The sequence below is a fragment of the Chrysemys picta genome, chromosome 10 (genome assembly GCF_011386835.1).
Source record: "Chrysemys picta bellii isolate R12L10 chromosome 10, ASM1138683v2, whole genome shotgun sequence".
Taxonomy (NCBI): Eukaryota; Metazoa; Chordata; order Testudines; family Emydidae; genus Chrysemys; species Chrysemys picta.
In genome coordinates, this window is record NC_088800.1 from 77,699,386 (window position 1) to 77,723,586 (window position 24,201).

The window sequence follows — 24,201 nt, forward strand, 5'->3', positions numbered from 1 at the left end:
GGCCAGTGTAAACGGCACCCCTTAACAACCGCAGCAGCGCCGGTGTGAACAGACCCTGCCCTGTGCTCAAACCGGCTGCCCTCGGAGCTGGCATCGCTGCGGACACGTGCTCCGGGAACCCGAACTGCAAGGGAGACACATTCACCCCGCCACCCCGTTTGGGAATCTCCCGAGCGCGGGTGCCCGGGAGGGGGGCGCTTCGTGGCCGGCCAACGCGGCCCGTTTCCTCCCCGGGAAGGCGCAGATCCCCCGCCCCCGGTCTCGCAGCACCAGCTCTCCACGGACCCCCCCGAACAGACGTCACGAGTCCTGGAGCCTCCCCATCCCCACTCACCCAGCGCGTGCCTCTCGCCTCCGCGCCGGCCCAGCCGCTGCAGACCAGGCGCCGGCTGCTGCTTCCCCAGGTAAGTCCTGCTCCTGCAAAGCGGCGCCCCGGCCTCTTTGCAACCCGGGATCCCGCGGCGCTGCTGAGCGGAGGGCAGCGCGGGCCGCCCCTCGGAGATAGATAACGGGGAGGGCGAGACGGTGCAGCTGAGGGCCGTGGGGAAATGCAGCCCCCGTCTCCCCCTACCCCTGCGGGGGAGTAACCATGCTGCAGCTAAGGGGAACACATGTCGGTGTGCAAAATAGTGAGCTCACGCCCCTCATGGGGAGAGGGGAAAGCAGGTCACTAACTGCCCTGAGCGGGACCCCTCTGGTCAGTCTCCGCCTGGTGCTGGAGAGTCCGTGCCGCCTCCGTCTCCTTTCCGGCCGGAGCTCCCCCAGGGTGGGAATGCAGCCTGCAGGGGAGTCCCGGGCAGCCCCCTGCACCGCTCTCTGCCTGGGCTCCAGGCTCAGGGCTGGAGGCTGCTGCCGGAATGTACATACAACAGCGGTTCAGGAAGGCGTGTAGCCCAGGCGCCCTGCCCTGGGACCTTGGGCTCAGACTAGGCAGGAGCTGCTGCAAGGGATGTGCTCCCGGAGCCTGGCTGCTGGCACAGGGGTGGGGCAGCACGAGGGCTTAATTTGTGCCAGAGCTGTGAGGCTCGGTCCCTCTAGGCTTGGCAGTTCATGGGCACCAGCACCTCTGGGCTTGCGGCAGCAGTTATGAATGTAAAAAAAAATTGCTTGAGCCCTGGCCCCTCTTTCATTACAAGGTAAGTACTGAGCAGTAGCTTCCAGAATGTGGGTCAGACCTATGGAGACTAACATATAGTAAGCCAGAGGCCCAGCATGGATCAAAGCAAATACCAGCTCCTTGTACCTGACAAACGTGACAGGTTTGATGGGAAACCACTGCCAGCAGGGGAAAGGGTTGGGTGTAGTGTATCTATAGCCCAGCTCCAGGTCCGGGTGATACAATAAGGCTGGGTCTGTGTTTTAGGAAAACAAGAGGCTTACTAGTCTCTCCACGGGTAGAGGCTTTTCCCTGCCGTAACATTAACGCAAACATTTATTAGCCTCTCCCGCTAAGTACAGGAGCTGAACCTTGCTGCAGCTCTAGGATTGACTCAGTAAGGGGGAGACAGGGGTGGAATTGTTGCATTGTCAGTCCAGGTCCAATGGACTGAACCAAGCAGGAAGCCAGCATGAGCACAGAGACTACAGCTGTCATCAAAACAAGGATGTGCTTTTACATTTTCAGTTTATTTAAAATAATTCTTTGAAGATATGCCTTATCAACTATGCTTAAGGGATTTTATGCAAGACAATGCAGTCCAGTGCTTAGAGCACCAGGTTAGATGAGATCTGGGATTTTATTCCTAGGTGTGCCGCTGGCTGTGGGGCTTTAGGCAAGTCCCAGGAAGTGGGTGTAGCTCAGTTTCCTAATTTGCAAAATTGGTAAAATAAAAAAAAACTCAGCTTGGTGCAATAAGCAAGGAATAATTAATGTTTGTAAAATGCTTTGGGCATCAGTGCAATGCATCTATATTTAAATAAAAATGAAATGTTACCATAACAACTGTCAAGAGGCTAAATCAGAGCACAGATGTATGTGTTAAACCATTATAACAACACTGCAATTTTATTTAAATGTTTAAAACATTCAGGAAACTACTAGGGTCGACCTGTAGAAGCATTAGGTCGATCTACATGTGTGTAGGGAAGACTAAGGTGCCCTGAGCGGTGAATGATTTGCACTTGGGTACTTCTCCAGCAAGATTTTTCTATTAAAAAAGTTATGTTAAATGATCTTCCTGCTTGTGTACATATATGGTTGCTCAGTTATCAGTTGCGTGTGAAATAGTGGCATAGTTTGCTATGGGATGGGGGCAGGGGATTGCTCTTGTCCCCCAACTTTTCACAGGTCTATATGCTTCATCATGTCTTCCAATCCCCACCTGACTTTGCAGGATATAACACACATAGCATTCTAGAGAACTGACAACTTTACCCATCTCCTAGTTTTGAGACCCAGATATGAAGTAGCCAGCAGTATCTCCTCTAGGAACAAGGAAGGAAAAATGCAGCCATACCACCACATACATACACACACATGGTAGCATTTTCAAAAGCACATAAGTGACTTAAGCACTGTTGAAGAAGGTGTTACCAGGAGCGGCGCCAGGGTTTTTGCCACCCTAGGTAGCAGCGCTCCTCCTCTGAGCATTCGGCAGCGGGGGTCCTTCGGCTCCGCATCTTCGGGGCACTTTGGCGGCGGGTCCAGGAGCGAGTGAAGGACCCGCCGCCGAATTTCCGCCGAAGACCTGGAGTGGAAGGACCCCCCCACCGCCAAATTTCTGCCGAGGACGGCAAAATGCCGCCCCCCAAATCCTGCCGCCTTAGGTGACCACTTAGGGTCGCCTAGTGGAAGTGCCGGCCCTGGGTGTTACCCATACACATTAAAATGAGCACAGGAAGAAATAGCCCGTTAAAAAATGAATGAAATCATCTACTCATCAGTTCTTTTGGTGACTATTTGCTCCAACACTATATAAAATACTAACAGTGACAGTAAGTCCCCCATTTCATTCATCCTACCTGCTGGAGGGTTGTGAGGCTGTAATTAATGTCTGTAAAGTATTTCGAACTCATCAGATGGAAGGTGCTATAGAAGAGGGCAAAGAATTATTATAACATGATCCATCGGGGAACACAACATATAAAAACCCTTGAGAGAAAAGAATGAAGTTCGGGTAATGGATCTGCTTAATACATATTAATACCCGAAGGAGTCTGTGTTGGAATCCACCCTTTTCAATAAATAAAAGGAAAGCAAGGGGTTCCCCATGAAACCATTCAACCGTATCTGCATCTTTAGGCACCTAAATACCATTACAAATCTAGCCCTTAATCCTGCAAACCTTTACTCACGAGTCATTTCTTTGACTTCAATGCCGCTAGCTGCATGAGGCTGATTCAGTAAGAGCTTGGAGGATTCTCTTCCCCCCTGCAATAATAAAACAGACCAATCACAGCTACAATGTGACAGGTAAATTGTCTTACCAGTAATGCACATCTATGCATGGGAAACCCTCTCAGCCATGGGAATGACTCATGCCTGGGAGACTAAATGAAGCATCTGTTTCAAAGTGACAAACATTTGTAATGTCTCCAGGAAAATAAGGCTGAGCAGAATCAGGTGGTAACTGTGGGGACAGGACTCTTTCATCTACCCTTATGGCATGAAGCACACAGGGCCCTGCACCTTCTGAAGCCATTTACCACAGTGCAAAGTGGGTGCAAAACAACAGTCCTGATTGGGTGGTACTTTATATTGATACAGTAATGATGAGTTGGGCCCTGGTGCATTTTCTTTTCTCCTTGAGCAGAGGAGCCTGATCTTGCAACCTGCTGAGCACCATCAATTTCCTCTGAAGCCAGTGGGAGTAGCAGGTGTTCACCACCCCTCAAGATTGAACCCAGCAAAAAGTTTGTACTCCTTTGACCTCAACAGCTGGGCCCACTCAGTGCAGGATGCATCAGCCTAAGCATGGGAGTATGTGTAGGCAAGTACCACTGGGGCCAGGGGAACGCAAATTTTGTTTGGATGAGGGTTAAACACCCTGGTTTCTCTTAGTGCTCTCCCTTCCTCTCAGACCTTGACTCTCCTATACATCAAGAGTTCAGCCTCTTAGTCAAAAAGTCTTTTTCAATACATGTCAGCAAATTGAGACAATTGCCTTCGGCCTTGCATCTCCCTTTGTACTGGAAATAAGAGGATGATCTGAAAGTAGCAGTAGCAAGCACTGATTGCAGATCTCGGGAAGGGACCTACTGAGTGATTAGAGCATTAGCTCTGATAATTAGCTAATGTTCTTTATATGCACACTCTGGGCTTTTCATTTAGGTTGACAGGCTATGAATTTTCTGCACTAGGACTACTTATTTACAGCAGAGCACCTAATTTAACCAATTAATCAGTTTTAAGAGACTCAGCTAGCATCCCTCAGACATTCAAAGTGCCTAGTAAAATTAATTCGTCTCTAAACACTTCACAGAAATTCAGAGGGGAAGAAACAAAATCTAAAAGATTCCTTCTCTGAATCTGAAATCCATAGTTTGTATGAAAGTGAGTAGAACGATGTATAAAAGAAATAGCTCAGATGGTGGTTTTAAAGTGATCTAAGCCCAGGTTAGGGCTAGATCACGGAACGTGCTGAGCAAATCCCATGGGGTTCTGGGCATTTTTTCTCCCACCAGACCAACACTACATATAATCTGTTCACCCAGGGCCCAATCCTGTCTCCTCTCAGTACTTGTGCTGTTTTATTCTACATATGTTCTCAATTATGCCGTTACTGTCACCTCCAAACACATCTATCCTAGGGAGCAATGTCAATATATTGAGAATAATTTACAGAATTAGAACAAGAATAATTCATAAGTAATTGTCAATTACAGAGAATAATTTATAGGTAGCTGATTTACAAAGAGAATAATTTATGAGCAACTGAATTGCATGTAGAACCATTTATGGATAACTGTCAGCTCTGGAAGGAATATATTGACTATACCCAACTGAGAGATGAAGCTGTATTTTTAGGTAGTGTTCCTGGGGGAAATATCAACCATTAGAATAAAGTTCAAGTCATAAACTCCCCAGTAAAAGTAGTTGTATAATATGTACAATATAGTGTAAAGTCCCAAGGTACTAACAAAAGCCACACACACACACACACACACACACTGAATGTTCTTCTCAGAAGGTCCCATCTTATGGCATCTGCTCATCCAGATAGCAATGCCTAGGCTGGAGTCTTACAGTTCATCTTACAGCTCCTGTAAGACTTCTTCAGTGCTCCAAGTCTTTGCTGGTCTGGAGTGTGAGAGATGAAAAGCCAAAGCCTTTGGTTCTAAGTGTGTGTATATCTCTAGGCAACCGTCAATCCACTGGATCATGGTGTGCACGTCAGAGGTCTAGTTAGGTGCCTGATGAATCTGCTTATGGCTGACAAGCCCAATTTGAGAGTGACAGTTTGTTACAAGTTTCACAGATCCATGTGTTGTCTGAATTGGAGACCAAGATTACAGGACGCTGCTCTCTTTTTTTCTTGCTTTGCTTCCATTCTCTGGATCAAAGCCGCTTCATGTTGAGCTGCATCCAGTGCCAGATGTTCCCTCCAGATTGGATGGGATTCTGCACACTCCTCCCAGCTTTCTACATTGATGTTGAATGACTTCATATCATTTTTGCACACATCATGGTATCACCATTATAGGGCGACTCCACTTTCTAGAGCCGTCACAAATCTCTGTACAAAATATCCTTGGGGAATACGGTCTCCTCCTATTCTCCCGACATGATCGAGCCATTGCAACCTCCTCTTCTTAATAGTGGTTTCTAAGTGTGTCAGTGCTGCATGCTCCAGCACCTCTGTGCTTGGTATTTTGTCTTCCCACTTTATTTTCAGGTTCTTGTGCAGGCATCTCATATGGAAGCTGTTCAGTCTCCTGATGTGCCTAGCGTACGTAGTCCATGTTTCTGAACCAGAGAGCAGGGATGACATCACGCAAGACTTGTAGATTTGCATCTTCACCTTGGTCAATAGTTTGCAGCAAGTGAGATGTTTTTCTAAAAGATCTGGTCTAGGAATTATTTTGGGGAAGTTCTATGGCCTGTGTTATACAGGAAGTCGGACTAGATGATCACAATGGTCTCTTCCGCCCATGGAATCTATGGATCCATCCCTTGGCAGATCCAGCGGGTTGGGCACAAACAATGTTGTAGATCGTTTCTGAATGTAAAGCTTTGATTGGAGTAGGCCCCCACTGCCTCCCTCGGTACTACTGTGCCCTCTGCAATCCAAGGCATTGGGGCTGTTGGAATCCGAGGCTTGCAGACACAAAGGGATATTGCTCATCCCTTTCCCTCTCTGGAGCTCTCCTTTTCAGCCTCACAAAGGCCACACAGAATGAGTCACTGTTAATGCTTGTTTACACACATTAGTCTTTCCAAAGGTTACTTGTTTAGTTGTAAAGCATCTAGGACATACAGAAAAGTATATAAGTTGTATATACAATTTGGCCCATGGTATTTATTAACAATTAATGAATTATTGTTAGCGCTACCCTAGAGGGCCACTGATTATCATTCTAACTCCACAGAACTATGGCTGCAGGTGCCATTATCTAGCTGTACATATGGAGGTGGTGTTGCATTTGCAAGAGTCAGTTTCCTGGTGCAGCACCCTTGGCTGGAATGCTGTATTCCCTGCGCTGCAGACACACAGCAGGCTCGCCTCCTTTTACCATCATGCCAAGATGTTTATCACTGTCTTGTCTTCTGCATTTCAGAAACACAAGCTTTGGAAAACTGAGCTGTGTGTTCTGCTGGTTTCCTCTTCACGGACAGGCTGTTGGCATCTGTCCCCAGCATTCCTCAGTTTTCCTTGACATTGTTTCACAGCTGTCAAGGAAATGCTTTTCTGTTTGAACATTTTCATTCTGTTGTGTCCAGCCGACTGGGCAGCTCCTTGAACCAAGGATTCAGGAAGAAAACTCCCAACTGTGAGCTATGTTGACCATGTTTGCACTGCATGGCTATTTCCACAACACTGACAAAGGCCCAAAGTCATTTCCCAGCATGCCCTGGGCTCAGTGTAAATCTGGGATGGATAGTCTTGGACAGCACTTCCCCGCCTCCTCTCCACCCCCATCCCCCAAGTTCCTAGGCTAAGATGTAGTCGTAGGCTAAGTCTAAATTGCAATGGGAGTTGAATGGGGCTCCTCTGAAAATCACAACCTTAGGCCTGGTCTACACCAGGTGGGGGTAGGAGAGGAGGGGATGGGAGGGGGAGGTGTCGATCTAAGTTATGCAACAACTTCAGCTACGTGAATAACGTAGCTGAAGTCGACGTACTTGGATCGACTTACCGCGGTGTCTTCACTGTGGTAGGTCGACTGCTGACGCGCCCCCGTCGACTCCGCCAACGCTTCTAACTCCGGTGGAGTACTGGAGTCAACGGGAGAGCGCTTGGTGGTCAATTTATTGCGTCTTCACTAGAGTGCGAGGAACTCCAGTGCAAGGAATCTGGAAATAACACATAGTATCCTGGGAATATCGTGCCTTTCAGCTGCAGGCTTTGATTTGCAGGGTGTTTACCTCCTTGTAATATTTACTGCATTGCACAAAGGTGCTCAGACATTACAGAGATGGGGCCCTATAAGTATCTAGCTAGATGGCTATGGATAAAACAAATGAATGGTTTACTGTTAGTGTAAAAAGCTGCTAGAGGAAGCTACTGGCAGTGGTCTCTCAGAACCCAGGAACTATGCTCTACGTTCTTGTGTGCCATCCACTGGTTCATTAACTGTTTACATATACATAGAAACAGAGTACTCCTGTAACAAATATCACCACAAAAGTATACGACTCCAAGCCAGCAGCACCACAGAACTCTGAGCACCCGGTGATATCTCAGCTGAAATCGTTAGGCAGATTTACCCAAGTGCAAATCCCCAGGTCCCCTGTGAGGCTAAATGCTGATGATTTGATTCACTTTCTACAGGCAGTGCCACAGCCCCCGGGCCTGTCAGCAATGTTGCAGTGCAGACATGCTCAGGAATTCAGCTTTGGGCCACGAGCTCTGAAGGACGCACTTATCTCTACCAACCCTGCCCTCCAGGAGCTCTATGCCAAAGCCTTCTCCAGCACAGAGAAACTTTTCCTCTCCGAAGCATACAATCCCCAGAGGACACTCTTCTGTACTCTATTGATCAGGACTGCTTTTGACTGGCTCCTCAGCCACCCTGATGCCCCTGAGGACTTCGAGACCTTCTATCACTCCATGTTAACGAAGAAGCCGAGTTTCTGCCAGAAGCACATATACCTACAGCCTATAGGTAATGCGCATCTTTGATGTGGGACATTTTTAAACAAACGGGAGTTTGTTGTTTTTTAAACATCGTCAACCCTCCATCGTTACCTCAGCCTCGTCTGTCCAAGGGCTGAGCCTGCGAATGGCCAGTGCCACAGCAAGGCCTTTTTGGACAACCTTTACATTTGGGTAACCTGCGATTGATCATGCATAGTGGTGCTAAGGGCTGCCTTTGATCCACAGTAAAGAGCCATTGCTGACAACTGGAGGTCGGGTCCCACCCCACGGGCATTATGTGCCCTTGGGAGTGGTTTCTCTATGTATAACTGGAAAGAAATACATACAAAATGGTGAACTAAGAAAGTGGTCCCAGAGACACCCCACCCCATGGCTAAGCTCTCTGCATGGCCTGCCTGCCCCCAAATGACTTCCTGGACACCCCACATAGAGCTAACTTCTTTCAGTGGCCTGCCCTGTAAATGACTAGACAGAGATACTCCCCACAGCACTTAATCCCCTAAGCAGCCTGTCTCTGAGAAACACCCCCCCGAGTCTGAATGACTGGCTCCAGAGACCTGGAAACCACCCTGAAAGACCCTTGGCAGAGCTAACCCCTTACCATACCTTTGACTAGCCCCAGAGAAACCCCTTAATACGTTTTGACCTGCCCCTGTCATTCTGCTCTTAGATCTAATTGAAGAGCCTGCCGGGATCTCACTGCTGGATTCCCTCAGAAGCTGCCTAGAGTCTTTCTTCTTGGGCCTTCGCGTCAAGTGCCTTCCCTCTGTTTCCATCTCCTCCATCCGCTGCTGCTATCGACAGAGCCAAGATTCAGACAGAGCGCAGCTCCATACAGGTAAGGAGGGAGACGAGCGGAGCCAGCAGAGAAGTCCGTCTGGCACACTGGCTCACGACAGTCTCTCGGCCCATATCCGCTCCCTTAGGAAATGCCTGTGATATTATTTCTCTGCCTACACAGCGGAGGAAGGGAGGGAAAAGGGAGAAATCCTGTTTCCATGGAAAACCCAGCTTTTGGGGCTGGAAACCACAATAACTAACCAGGAGGGCAGTGCTCATCATACTTTTTCCTCCAGGTTTTTATTTTTCATTGTTTTTCTCTTTAAAGTCAGTTTTGCGAGGTAAAAGCTGCTGCTCACCTTCCCTCAGAGAGCACAACGTGCTTTTAGATTTCATTCTGTTTGACTATTTTATATCATTCCCTCATTTGTTGCCTAAAGCCAAATTAAATGAATGCCTGGGTGGGTTAATGCACTAGCCTTTCATACGCGGAAATTGGAGTTCAAATCTCAGTTAGGTCTCAGGTGAAATGGGTTTGTTGGTTGCCAGGCTAGTGTTGCGTGACCATTCGTCCACAATGCAAGACCGCCACGCTGCTTGGTACAGCTGGCAGCGCGTGCTCTGGAAAGGCCCAGTGCTGGAGCAGCAGGGCTGTTGCAGGTCAGGGCTGAGGTGCCCATAGGGAAATTCTGTGCTCTGACCCAGCCTTCCTTTCTTTCATGTGGCTTGGCACAGGATTCACTCATTGTGTCTTTGTCCTTAGAATTCTCTTTTAGCTTTATTCCGTGCAGCAGCATCTCCAGGGAAGCCAGGTCTACTGGTGCCCAGAGTAGAGGGAATGGGTGATAAAGAGCAAGGAAGAGGACCATCCCCTTCGCCCTGGATATTGAGTGCAGCACCTCCACCAGCTTGTGGCTTGGACTCCAAGTTCCATCCCAGTGACAGTAGAAATGGGGGACTGGATTTTTACCTTCTCTCTTCCATTTATCCAGATGGGATCCTGACCTTCCTGAAGAACAACAAACCTCCAGATGCCCTGTGCGTCCTTGGACTCACTCTCTTGGACCTGTACCCTTGTGAGACCTGGAGCTTCACCTTTGGCAAATTTCTGCCAGGACAAGGTGCAAGTGACATCCTGTATTCTTCCCATGGGGGGAATGGGCAAGAAAGCGCTTTACCTTAAACCACTGCTTGGGAGGCAGAGTAGCCCCACAACTTTAATCAACACCCCAGTGGTAGGAAACAGGATTTCCCAACGTAAAGCATGGGAGCTCAGGGCTCAAAGCCACCAAGAGGCTGTTGGTCCAGGCAGGGAAGGCTGACTAGCTACAATCCGGTGACTAAACAGTAATAAGTCACCAGGACCAGCTGGTATTCACCCAAGAGTTCTGAAGGAACTCAAATGTGAAATTGAAGGACGACTAACTGTCATCTGTACCCTATCATTTAAATTAGCTTCTGTACCAAATGACTGGAGGATAGCTAATGTGATGCCAATTTTTAAAAAAGGGCTCCAGAAGTGACCCCGGCAATTACAGGCCGGTAAGCCTGAATTCAGTACCGGGCAAACTGGTTGAAACGATAGTAAAGAACAAAATCATCAGACACATAGATGAACATAATTTGTTGGGGGAAGAGTCAACACGATTTTTGTAAAGGGAAATCATGCCTTACCAATCTACTAGAATTCTTTGAGGGGGTCAACAAGCATGTAGACAAGGGGGATCCAGTGGATGTAGTGTGTTTAGATTTTCAGAAAGCCTTTGACAAGGTCCCTCACCAAAGGCTCTTAAGCAAAGTAAGCAGTCATGGGATAAGAGGTAAGGTTCTTTCATGGATTGCTAACTGGTTAAAAGATAAGAAACAAAGGGTAGGAATAAATGGTTAGTTTTCACAATGGAGAGAGGTAAATAGTGGTGTCTTCCAGGGGTCTGTACTGGGCCCAGTCCTATTAAAAAATGATCTGGAAAAAGGGGTAGACAGTGAGGTGGCATAGATGATTCAAAACTACTCAAGTTAGTTAAGTCCCAGGCAGACTGCAAAGAGCTACAAAAGGATCTCAAAACTGGGTGACTGGGCAACAAAATGGCAGATGAAATTCAATGTTGATAAATTCAAAGTAGTGTACATTGGAAAACATAATCCCAGCTATACATATAATATGATGGGGTCTAAATTAGCTGTGACCACTCAAGAAAGAGATCTTGGAGTCATTGTGGATAGTTCTCTGAAAACATCCACTCAGTGTGCAGCGGCAGTCAAAAAAGCAAACAGATTGTTGGGAGTCATTAAGAAAGAAATAGATAGGACAGAAAATATATTGTCTCTATATAAATCCATGGTACACCCACATCTTGAATACTGCGTGCAGATGTGGTTGCCTCATCTCAAAAAAGATATTGGAATTGGAAAAGGTTCAGAAAAGGGCAACACAAATGATTAGGGGTACGGAACAGCTGCCATAAGAGATTAATAAGATGACTAAAGGGGATATGATAGAGGTCTATAAAATCATGACTGGTGTGGAGAAAGTAAATAAGGAAGTGTTGTTTACTCCTTCTCATAACACAAGAACTAGGGCCCACCAAATGAAATTAATAGGCAGCAGGTTTAAAACAAAGGAAGTATTTTTTCACAATGCACAGTCAACCTGTGGAACTCCTTGCCAGAGGATGTTGTGAAGGCTAAGACTAACAGGGTTCAAAAAAGAACTAGATAAATTCATGGAGGATAGGTCCATCAATGGCTATTAGCCAGGATGGGCAGGGATGGCATCCCTAGCCTCTGTTTGCCAGAAGCGGGGAACGGGCGACAGGGGATGGATCACTTGATGATTACCTGTTCTGTTTATTTCCTCTGGGGCATCTGGCATTGGCCACTGTCGGAAGACAGGATACTGGGCTAGATGGACCTTTGGTCTAACCCAGTATGGCCGTTCTTATGTTCTTAAGCCTTTAGGGGAGCACATGCCCCCACATTCAGTGCAGTGGAGGGTGAAGGGTTCTATTGGATGAAGCTAAGGCAGTTTCCCATCATGGGGCCTAAGGCTAGAGGCAGATGCTGGAGGCTGATGTTAGGCTAAGAGGACCTGTCTCACTTTTATTTGCCTCTTTCTGTAGAAGTGGGTGTCTGCAGCTTTGCCAGGTTTTCTGGCAATTTCCCCCAGCCAGGCTGCACCACCTTAAATCCAGCTACCGGGCGAGAGGAGCTGCGCGAGGTCACCGAGAAGGCCCGAGACCGTCCGTTGCTGTTCAGTGTACTGGAGATGGTTCAGTGTTGCAAGGTGCGGTTAGCAACCTACACAGAAGCCAATGTCCTGCAATGTGGGGGTTATGTGCCAGCAGCTTGTGACAGTTCCCTGAAAGAGGAGTGACACCGACCTAGCAAAAGCCATTGAAAGTTCCAGCAGTGTGCCTACGCTCACATAACGCTTTACATCTTCAAAGCACTGCTTGACCATTCCCCCCAACACCCCTGCGAGGAGAGTCTAGTAGTTAGAGCAGGAGCTGGGACTCCTGGGTTGTAGCCTTGGCTCTGGGAGGGAATTGGGATTGATCATCTCCATTTTACAGATCGGGAGAGGTCACGTGATTTGCCTTGCATCACACTGTGAGTGTGTGGCAGAGCTGGGATTAGGAACCAAGTCATTTTTGGCTCCCAGTCTCATGCTCAAGACACTAGACGGTCCTGCCTGGCCAGCACTAGGTTGATGAATGGATAATACCTTCTCTATCCCAGAGTCGTCGTTCGTAGTCTGGTAGTCTTGTCACAGGCAGCGTGGCAGAGTTGCGTGTCGAACGTTGTGATGGATGCAGGAGGCAAGGTGTAGGCAATTGCATCTCCCTCCAGTGGCTGGTGTCCATAGCGGAGGAAAACCTGGCGCTAATCCCTGCCAGGGCGAGCTCATCAAAAAGAGCCCGAGAAAAGTTTACACACATCTATATACAAATATGTTCATAATCCCCATAGACCTCTCCACTCCAGTGTTCCCTCTGAGACATCTCCTATGCTCTCTCCCCAGCTGTGCTTCTGGCTTGTGGTATTTCCTCACAGGGCTGGCCTATGAGCAATAGTAGCAGCTCCTGCTGCTGCAGGGCTGGCCCTGTATCTCCCTCCCTCTCTGCTTCCCCAGCTGGCACTTGGCATTCCCTGCCCTGGGCTCCTTCCCTAGCTCCCTCTGGATCGGATTGGGAGCGGGAGGCAGCCTGACTGGATGACAGGGGAAGGAGAGGGACTCTCAATCATCAACATCTTTCATGCTGGACAATTGCCCAGGAAGTTGAAAGCAGCAGAGGCTGTCCAGAAGCTGGAAGGCTGGGAATTAGGTGCGTCTGGTACCAGCTCAGGGCAAGTAACTCAAAGTGTATTAGCCTGTGTTGTGGTACTGAAGGACCCAGGTTCTGTCTCTGGGGGTAACTTGGGGTGGGCATTGTGACAGATGCGGGTCTCTTAACTGTTCCCCTCCTGTGGAACAGTGGAACAGCACGTGTCCTTCAGAGACCAATGGCACAAGTCACACCTCCCCTTGAAGGAGAAGGTGATGCAAGTGGCTGCCTAGTGTTCCTAGGACTATGACTAGGGCCCTACCAAATTCACAATCCATTTTTGTCAATTTCACAATCATAGGGTGTTAAAGAACCTAAATTTCAGATTTAAATAGCTGAAATCATGAAATCTCAGTGTTTTAATTGTAGGGGTCCTGACTCAAAAAGGAGTGGGGGGGGGTCGCAAGGTTAGTGTGTGTCGGGGGGGGGGGGGGGTTGGGGTACTGCTACTCTTACTTCTGTGCTGCTGCTGGCCGAGGTGCTGCCTTCAGAGTTGGACTCCTGGCCAGCAGCTGCCGCTCTCCAGCTGCCCAGCTCTGAAGGCAGCACAGAAGTAAGGGTGGCAATACCACGACCCCCCCCCCAAATAACCTTGTGACCCCCCTGCAACTCCATTTTGGGTCAGGATCACCACTTTGAGAAACGCTGATCTCCCTTGTGAAATCTGTATAGTACAGGGTAAAAGCACACAAGACCAGGTTTCAGTCCCGGACGTGTTTTTCATGGCTGTGGATTTCATAGTGCCCTACCTATGCCTATGTGCCACCTAAAGAATCTTCTCTCAGTTCCTTACTAAAACATCATCCAAACTCCCCCTTCTCAGCCCATGCATGGACATTGTCTCTAGGGATAGTCTGGGATTCAGGGTACTGAGTTCCCCTCTCGCCCCAGAAAAGGATCATCCCTCGGTGTCAGGGTTGGAGGGCATTAGTGGAAAAGTCTGGCGCATGCCCATGATTGAACAAACAAGGAGCTTGGATTCCTCTTTCTCCTCCCTGAATGAGGCAGGATTGAGCAAAGAGGAGGTTGTGGTGAAAGTTTGGTTGGTTGGTTTTTAACAACAAAGCGACTTTGTTTTCCTGAAAGGTTACGTGTCATGAGATCTGCCACCTGATTGGCTTGGGGAACTGCAGATGGCTACAGTGCATCATGCAGGGCGCGCTGAGTTTGGACGAAGCATTGTTGCGGCCCCTGGAACCCTGCCCAGTTTGCCTCAGGAAGCTGCAATACGTTGTGGGTTTCAAACTCATCGAGCGCTACAGGGTGAGATACGGACCGCTGAGTCCTCTTGGGGCAAAGGGGTAAAGTAGCCAGGTAGCCCAGCTGCGAATCACAGCCTCTGGCCACCATGTTCAAGTAAGGGCCGGGCTCAGAAATGCACAGAGCTCTGCCCTGGCATTTGGCATGAATTACAAAGATATTTAACACAAGATCCAATAGACAGGGTGGGTATCCCATACACATTCACTGTGACTAATTCTTAGCACTTTAAACACAATCTCCAAAGCTCTTTGCAAACAATAATATTACAACACCCGAGCACAACACTATTCCCCCCATTTTACTAATGAGGTAATGGAGGCAAAGGGAAAGGGACACAAGCAATGTCAGAACTGTGGTTAGCGTGTGGAAGTTCCTGGGTCCCAGTCCTCTGCTCAGACAGTGCTGTGTGACAGCAGGATTTCCTGGCCCATCAAGGAAATGCTAATAGCACAACTAGCTTTAGACGCCATCACTGCCCCTTAAGGCTGGAAGAAGCATCTCCCTTGAGTATCTAAAGTGCTGGACTCTAGTCTTAGGACAGGTGTATTACATAAAGCATCAAACGAAGCAAGCCTACAAGTCATGCTAAATGCCCTATCTTCTACATGATTTTATTAGTTCTCTAGCACATGAATCATCTTCAGAGACTGGATTTTTCCAGGCTTGCCTATTTTAAACTTCGGTGCATTGTATTGTCACCTTGTATAAGGTTAGCTGTGCAGTTCCAGGAAGTTTTCTAGGTTCTTCCCCTCCTCACCCCAAGTTCTTACTCATTCAGCTTGGAAGTGCGACACATTCACGCAGAAGGACTTCAACATGCTTTGGGGAGAACACACTACCTGGTTGTGCTGCCAGTCACTGAGAGGGTGAGGCTAGAACTAGTGCTCTTCATCTAGATCTTGGGCCATCTGCTCTACATCCAAAACTGAGCGGTCCTCAGACCCAGCCTCTCTGGGCTACTGTTAATACAAGTACAGAGCAACAATAGCAGCAGATTGCCCTCTGCAAGGCAGCTCTCTCTCTTTCCAACAGAGAAACACTACCTGAATTAAATGTTTCCATAACTGGTTTCCCTCCGCACCCGTTTCATTGCAGTAAATACTGTAATTAGCTCAGTTTCCCCTCAGCCACAGTGAAAGAAACCCTGAAAAAGAGGAGCCAACTCACTCCTCCCCCACAAACGTCACAACTGCCTCCAGGACAATAAAGCAGCAGCTTGAGTTGACTATATGCAGGGCTATATAGTGGAGTTGTGATCATCTCCATAAGGGGCTTATAGGGCCTGCATTAATGCAGTAGCTAAGTGCCTAGAAAGACAGGTTACATAGCTAACAGGACAGCAGAGGGCACTGAGCATATGGAGGCAAAATCATGCCAGAAAGCAAAGTTGCTTGCAAAGCATATTCGGAGAGGCCACGGCTAGCCAATGCCCTGCGTTTGGAATCAGCTTTACCTTTCATTGGTTCCTCAACCGGAAGAAGCAATCTCCCTAAATTGCACAACAGCCCAGATCAGAAGCAACCAATATGGCTAATGCCTGGCACAAAGCTGTGCCTTCCCCATATCAGATAATGCTGCTAAGGCCAGAAATGGCAGCACGGGTCACGGGCAGAAGGGCAGCGGGTGGAGGTAGGCAATCTTTCTGTAAGAGGATGAACTCTTAGCAATTAATTGATTTGAGTTTGCATTCAAATATGTTCTATTTTGACATCATCCAGGGTTTGTTTTATCTTGACCAATTTAGAGCAAAAAAAATCCAGGCTGCACTTACGTTACACAGAGTTTCCCTGTTTCCCTTCGAGTGTCACAGGCTGTTCTGTGCGGCGAGCTCTCCCCGCTGCAACATTTCCCTTCAAGGCTGTAGTATAGGAGAGCAGCTGGATAGCGACTCAGGGTATGTCTACACTACAAACACACTCTGGGGCACTGAGTCTCAAAGCCTGAGACTACAGATTCGGGCTTGCGCAAGGACACTAAAGATAGCCATGTAGATGTTCCCACCCACGCTGGAGCCTGAGCTCTGAAACGCAGGGTGGAGGTAGGTTTCAGAGAACGGAGCAGGAATGTCTATGGTGCTATTTTTAGTGCAGTAGCGCAAGCCCGTGCCTATAGCCCTGGCCGCAGAGACGCACTGCTGCAGGCGTTTCAGTGTAGCCAGACCCTAAGGGCTTTCCTTCACTGCAGCGTAAGCTCGAGCTCAGGCTAGCTGGAGTGAGAGCAGTCACACCACAAAACACTCAAGCAGCTCAGAGTCTCTGCAGCCCACTGCCTTAGCACCCTGCTGGGCCAGCTAGCTCTAATTTAAAGAACCAACTCAAGCTAGAGGTGGGCGTGCAAACAGGAGCTGGGGCGGGCAATGCTCGAGTTACAGCTCCAGCTGCAGCGAAGACGAGCCCTAACTTACTGCTCGGCCACAGACCCAGCCTTTGGGAAGAGAATTGGTTAAAAAGGCCCATTAATGGAGTAATGATGCTCAGATTGGGGTGTAGCAGGGTTTGGCTTGAAGCAGGGGATAGCCCTGTGTCTGTGGAGTTCATTCCCTCACTAGCTGATGTAAATCAGTCCTGCTACGGATGACTTCTCTCCGGCTCACTATGGAAGATATTTTTCCTTTTCCCCTTCAGAATGCAGCAAATGGCAGCTAATTGCAGACGACGACACCCCAGCAGTCCCTTAGGCAGAGACTTTATTCTCTCTGCAAATTGCTCAGTTCCAGTTGTCTCACCTATAAACATCATCAGCAGGTCAAACTGCTCCCGCCTAACCACCTGCGCACTGATGGAGATGCCACTGCTGCGGCCGAGGACAGGGTGACCCTGTACTAAAATCTGAGTAGCACTGTTCCCTCGTAATGTCAAAAAGTGGACTTCAAGCAGTGCTCAAGTGCAGGCTCTGTCCCCGCAGCCTTCCCATGGCCATGGATTTCACAGGCTCCTGCAGATAAGAGAAGCGTGTGCAGCATGCCCCCATCTGGTAAAGCAGCAGAACAGAAAAATGAAGCTAAAACCACACAAACCCTTAAATGGCTTGTTTAAAATGCACCACAGAGTCTGAAAGATAGAAAAAGATTCCACTCCCCTCCCCCCGCTCCATGACAGGGATTTCAGGGACAGCTCTTCCCTCTTCTTGACTTGAAATGAGCAAGACCTTAGAGCTGGTTGAATTTTTCTGTAAAAAAAAAGATAATGCAGATTTGGCAACACCAAAGCATTTTGTAACTTCATGTCAGTTTCACCTAATCAAAATGTTTTCACTGACATTTTTGAAATTCTGTGTTATTTTTGGTTCTAAATGACCGAGTTTTGAATTTCCTTCAATTTGATATAAAAATCAAAAAGGTTTTAAAATGATCAAAATCAAAAGTACAGGTTTGATTTTTGTCAAAACAAAATGTCTCTGTTAATCCGAAGTTAACTGTTTCCCCTACTTTTTGGTTTGCCAAAAATTAAAAAAAAAAAATTTAGTTTTCAGGTAGACCCAAAACGTTTACCCCCCGGAATTACCTGCGAACAGAAAAATCCCTTATTCACACATCTCTACCCAACATCTCTGTGTAGATGTCCTGGCTTCAGCTATCTTTTTGTTTGGATACACGTTTTCCCCCCTCAGGTGGTTTTAGACTGAGTGGCGGTTCTGATTATTCCTGAGTTTCATTGATGTCTTAAAGAACCATGATAAAATCCAGGGTGTAGCTGCAGCTTTCAGACAGCATCCCTGCCCCTCCCTCCACTCTGGACCCTCTGCAGGCTCTGATGCATGTTCTGTTGAACATGTGCATGGATGGTTGGGTGTGTGCACAACTGGCTTTAACTGTATAAAAGCGATCACAGCAAGGCAGAAAGAAAGTCTTCCCTTTGCATTTTTTCTTGGCTATAGGGAATCTCAACTGTACACACCCCTGGCTTGAAGTGGTTTCCATTATATACACAGGGTTTACAGTTTGGGTCAATGGCACCCCACTATACAAATTGTTCCAGCACCCCTGCCCCTACAAAACTCTTTTCCAGGGCTTCACGCAGAGACTGAAATAGGGACCATGGCTTCCTCGCCCCCACCCACTCAACTTGATCTCTGTACTGCTTCTGTCACTGGCCTGGGGAAAGAAGGCAATTATAGGGGACTGGAAAGTTCTGGGAAAAGGGACCTCAGCTTATGCGGATAAGGCCTGGAGACTTAGCCAGAGTGCAACACTGATGCCCTCTGCTGGACCACACACAGCACCATCCTCACTAGGAGCAGAAAGCACAGTACACTCACATCATTAAATAATACATTAACTACCAGCCCCATGCTAGTATTTTCTAACTGCTGCCACTGTATTTGCTTGAGGAAGTGTATAGCTTTGCAGAGATACCAGCTGGGGAGTAACAGAAAACAAAGATGAGATACATCAGTATGTGAGAAGATAGGAGTGGGGGGTGTGAACACTAAGGAACAAAAAGAATCAACATGTATGCCAGCTCAATAGACAAGGAGACCAAATTTTATCAGTTGGCAGCTGTCAAGTGCTTTGATTAATTCCCAAAAGCCTAAGGAAAAAGTGTGCCAGAAGCAAGCAGCTGTTTGACATATTATAGCATGAAAAATTTCTGAGATTTCCTTTTAAAATATTATTTTCTATTAATGCTTTCCTAGAGCCCGGCCTTTCCTTACATGTATTTCAAGTGAAGAGATGAAGCTGCTCTTAGACTGAAAATGCATGCTAAATAGGAATGAATATGTTCATGAAACAGGACTCCTCAGCTTTGCCTCAGGAGTATTTATATTCATGTAACCTAACTTCCTCTAGAGAGATGGCACTTGTTTTTGTGTTGCTTTTACACAGATTATATGGCACACAGAGATTCTTGCGGGGGGGGGGGGGGGGAGTAACACCAGGGGAGTACACAGCTACTTCTCTACCATCATCTGTAAGGTACTCATGAGTAGTTTAGTCCCAGTCTTTTCTAGCAGCAATCACTGCAAGGAATGGTGCAGAACCACAGGCTGTGAAAGCATTTTTAAGTATTCCAGGCCCAGTCTCACCCAAGCAGGAGTCATCCCTGAATGATATTTGGAATGCTAGCAGTGTTATTCTACTCTTGTTACTGTATGGTCAAGATTTTAAAGTGTGCCTACTGATTTGGGATGGCTGAGTTTTGGGATGCCCAACTTGAAATGCCTAAAAGGGGCCCAGTTTTCAGAGTGGGTGCTCAGCACCTCCTGGAAATCACACGCCTTTAAAGTGTCTTACAAACACCCCAAAATTGAGGGACCTGAGATTACCTGGCACTTTTGAACATCTTGGCCAACTTACATTGTTGCGCTAAGTCACTCTAACATGAAAACCTTTTCCTCCCACCACAGAAACTCTATGCTTGGATACAAACTGTGTTGTCTACCTGGCCTAGTCAAGAGTCAGACCTATCAACATCGGAGGACATCCTGCCATTCAGCTCGGACTCTGGGATGTGCTGTGAGAATGACTCTGAGCCTTTAACTTCCCTGTCTGAGCCATTGACACCAGACACTTGCAGCCAAGCCTTTTCCATTGGGCAGGAGCTGGAGCACGACCAGCAGTTTGTGTCTCCGGCTGACACGCACAGCCAGCAGCAGCTGGGCAGGACCACCAAGTCCACAGATATCATTAAAGATTATGAACTATGGCTGGAAACCTGCATCGCTGCCCTGGAGAAGAACGTCTCTGAGGAGGAGCTGGCTCAAGTGGACAAAACTGTGGATGGCCTGGCTAAGTGGGAAATGTTTACAGGCCAGCTCCCCACCATGAGGAAGGATCTGCCCTTCCCCAGAGACAACGCAGGGCTAAGGAAAGTCCTTGGAGACAAATTCTCCTCCTTGCGGAGGAAACTGAATTATAGAAAACTGTCCAAAGCTGAATCTTCCCCTCATCGCTGGAGTTGGGAGGAAAACTAGCGCTTGGTCTGACTTGTCCTTCCACAGTCCTTGCTCCTTTCTGAGCTGGGAAAAGCAAGTTCAGCTCATCATTTTGATTTAAGTTTTGTTACGATTGCCATGCATTTGATCGTTCTCACCAGAAGTTACTGTCAGGCTGAGAAGGAAACAGGAACTCCCTCCTGAAATGAAAGATGTTTCTTTTTCTGAGGTTCTGAACGTGGAATTTGTTTCAATCATTCAGGTGTTTTAAGAGCTTATATACATGAGAAAGTCGCACCGGATGAACCCAAGCTGTGAATCCAAACACGCACAAAGCCCTGTGTGGATGCTCATGTTTTGGTATCGAAGTGGCATATTTCAGTTTGGCTTAAGTTGGCTGGGAACTGGTTTATGTTAAATCAAAACAAGAGAGTGTCCACGTAGGAGTATGTATCAGCTTAACTAAAACTGGTTTAAAAACAGATGCAAGTTAAACCCATGCAAACTTTCCAATGTAGTCATGGCCTCAGGCTATGCAGCATTTGAGCTCTAAGCATGGAAACTGTTTCTTCATTGTGTTTTATACCAAATGTCTATTTCCAGCCATGTCCCTGGCCCACACGTTGCAGATTGCTCCAAGCACAGGCGCAGAGCTGAGGCTTTCTAACCATAGCTCTGTGGAGTCCGGGTGAAGAGCGGACACGTGGTCTGGGGGAGGCAGAGAGGAACAGGGTTTAAAAGAGAACTGGATAAATTCATGGAGGTTAAGTCATGGATGGGTAAGGAATGGTGTCCCTAGCCTCTGTTTGTCAGAGGGTGGAGATGGATGGCGGGAGAGAGATCACTTGATCATTACCTTTAGGTTCACTCCCTCTGGCACATCTGGCATTGGTCACTGTCGGTACACAGGATACTGGGTTGGATACTTTGGTCTGACCCAGTATGGCCATTCTTACGTAACAGGCAGGAGGGGTACAGCAAACAAGCAAGCAGCAAGAACCCTTTCTGCTTATCCAACATAATCAGTGGTGTTAGCTTCAAGGGAACTCGTGGCTCCCCTTCCTTTCCCCAAGACCCAGGTCTCTGCTGCACACGCATGGGTGCCTCTCCTGAGAGAAAGCTGCAGCAGAGCCCGCCCTGCAGTTGCTACTACAGGCAATAACTTTCCAGTTATTTATAGCTCGGCGCTCCAGAGGCTGACCGTTTTTCAAGCCCTGTAATAGTGAGAGACGTGTGTGCTGGCGGGGGCGGACTCTCCCCGTTATAGTCTCACTCAGAATTCCAACACTGATAATACACTCATCAACTTGCAGCTTCGTGGTCAGAGTTCAGATTGTTCTGATCTAAAAATACCTTTAATTCCCAACTGTCCAAAGCAGAAAGGGAAGTAAAACTGAGTCTATTACATTCAGTGTGGGGGGGCGTTTCCTACCAGGCTGGAGCTTTGGGCTTTAATGAGAATACTAAGCATGTCTCCTGCCCGCCCCCCCTACAATCTGAGATTGAGAAGGCCACAATAAACTTTGAATTCCATGGGGGAGGGTGGGAGAGGCGGGAAGGGAGGTAGAGAGTTCAGGGGAAGACACCTGAGGAAAACTTGGGGCCTGCTAATGCAGGTGATTGCAGGAGAAAATCTGTAGTGACCTAAGTTAAGCTCACTGAAAGAAAAACGTATAAAAAAATTAAAACCAGCATGATTCATACAAAGAACAATGGGGGTTCTGACTTCTAAAAAACTAATGATGTCAATTACTGGAAAGGCATTTTTTCCAGTGTGCACATCTGGAATCCATGTTATGTAAATGCTGCTCCTGCTGCCGCCACCTGCTGGCTGACTAAATACTAAGGACGTTAAAAAAAAAAAATCACTCCATTTAAGATTTTTTCAGACAAGCAGAAACTTTAAAACAAATCATACTCGTACTATAAATCCATCCACTATCCCAAATCTTGACTACTACATTGACTATTTTTAACAAGAGCTTATTCCTTTTTTTGCCCCTTTACTTCAGGATCAAGCAAGAGCCAAGTTACAAGGCTGAATTTAAGACAGTTTCCAGAGAGATATTACTAATGCAAGATGGTGATATTGCTAGATAATCTAGTGGGGAGTGTGGCAGAGGCAGCTCTCAGCTCTGACACAGTTGCAAAGGGAATACAGAAGAGGAGTGGCTAAGCTGAAGTGCAGAGATATGGAAGTCTCCCTTGCGGACAATGACAAAAACAAAGGGAATGCGTGGCTAGTCCCACTCACTATTTAGGAGATGCCAAAAACAGGGAGGGGCAAGACACCTGGGGAGGAGGGGGCGCAAAGGGGGTAAGAGTCTGGTTGGCTATAGACACTTTTGCTTATAGCTATTAGTAACCTGTCAACAGTATCTCTGCTTTCATGGAAGAGTTTAGACCAGGGGTCAGCAACCTTTCAGAAGTGGTGTGCCAAGTCTTCATTTATTCACTCTAATTTAAGGTTTCGTGTGTCAGTCATACATTTTAACGTTTTTAGAAGGTCTCTTTCTATAAGTCTAGAATATATAACTAAACTATTGTTGTATGTAAAGTAAATAAGGTTTTAAAAATGTTTAAGAAATTTCATTTAAAATTAAATTAAAATGCAGAGCCCCTCGGACCAGTGGCCAGGACCTGGGCAGTGTGAGTGCCACTGAAAAATCAGCTCGTGTGCCGCCTTTGACATGTGTGCCATAGGTTGCCTACCCCTGGTTTAGATTCTCCTGCTTCATGCTCCACAACTACGGAAATGTTTGCTATAGTATAATCACTGATTTAGCAACCACTTACCAGTTCAGAGAATCTAGGATCAACTCCAGGTAAGGACTAAAGGAGCTCTGGAACTCAGAGCTTCACACATCCACATAGACAGCTGAAGAGGATCGAGGGCCATTATGTAATTTCAGGGAGATAGATGTAAAGCCAACACTGCTGAGCCTTCAAGCAGCTGTACAGCAGAGAAAGTTTGTACAATACAGATCAGTAGACTTTGGTTCATGCAGAAGTATCACATTCCTTTGCAGCAGATTACACTCCGCACCAGCAGATAGAGGTCTAGTGACGTCCTTTTCATCGGGGCACAGTGGTGGACAGTCTTTCCTCCCCATTGAGAGAATTCCCAGTTAACAGAGACTCCTTTTATTGTAATGCTGCTAAGCAGAGAGCGCTGTGTAGCCCAGGAATTGTTACTGGTCAGACTCACGGGCAGCTTATGCACGTGGGGACATCAACTGACAAAATGGGGCATTGACACTGAAGGTGCAGATTGGTAATGCTTAGCACTCACATAGCAGGTTTGATTACCAAGGTGAGCAATATCATTATCCCCTTAGTAGAGATGGAGAAACTGAGGCACAGCATGGCGAAGTGACTGGCCAAAGGTCCTGCAGAAAGTCAATTTCAGAGCTAGGGCACAAAGACGCCATTCTTGCCCTTTCTGTGCATCACAGCTGCGGATGGATGGAAAAGGGGAGGAGCAAACAGCCAGACTATTCCAACAGTGATACAAACGGTTATTAAATTAGATGAAGACTGCTCTGTTAAAAGGAGTTATCCTCCCCTTTAAGTAGCAGCCAGTGCTATTGAGCACACTGGGTTTTAAATTACTTCCCTCCTAGACATCTTGATTAAGGAGGTGGGAAAGACATAGGTTACGGCTGTTAGCTGTAGATGGGAAAGGGGATTTGGAGTTTGGT

The 24,201-nt window shown here is 47.3% G+C and overlaps 1 protein-coding gene across 1 annotated transcript; it reads left to right on the top strand.

The window, feature by feature from the left end:
* Positions 1 to 79: 79 nt before the first annotated feature.
* AMZ1 (archaelysin family metallopeptidase 1) lies at positions 80 to 23,087 on the top strand. Its single transcript, XM_005289095.3, has 7 exons — positions 80 to 404; positions 7,932 to 8,265; positions 8,929 to 9,096; positions 10,031 to 10,159; positions 12,158 to 12,321; positions 14,450 to 14,626; positions 19,973 to 23,087. Exons 2-7 carry the CDS (start codon positions 7,962 to 7,964, stop codon positions 20,537 to 20,539), a joined length of 1,509 nt encoding a protein of 502 aa, XP_005289152.2. The 5' UTR covers positions 80 to 404; positions 7,932 to 7,961; the 3' UTR covers positions 20,540 to 23,087.
* The last annotated feature ends 1,114 nt before the right edge of the window (positions 23,088 to 24,201 follow it).

Excerpts from the sequence above, each read along its gene's own strand:
- AMZ1 (XM_005289095.3), top strand. The coding sequence starts at position 7,962 with ATGTTGCAGTGCAGACATGCTCAGGAATTCAGCTTTGGGCCACGAGCT. Across the intron at positions 8,266-8,928 it reads CATATACCTACAGCCTATAG|ATCTAATTGAAGAGCCTGCC; the intron begins GTAATGCGCATC and ends TTCTGCTCTTAG. Across the intron at positions 12,322-14,449 it reads AGATGGTTCAGTGTTGCAAG|GTTACGTGTCATGAGATCTG; the intron begins GTGCGGTTAGCA and ends TTTTCCTGAAAG.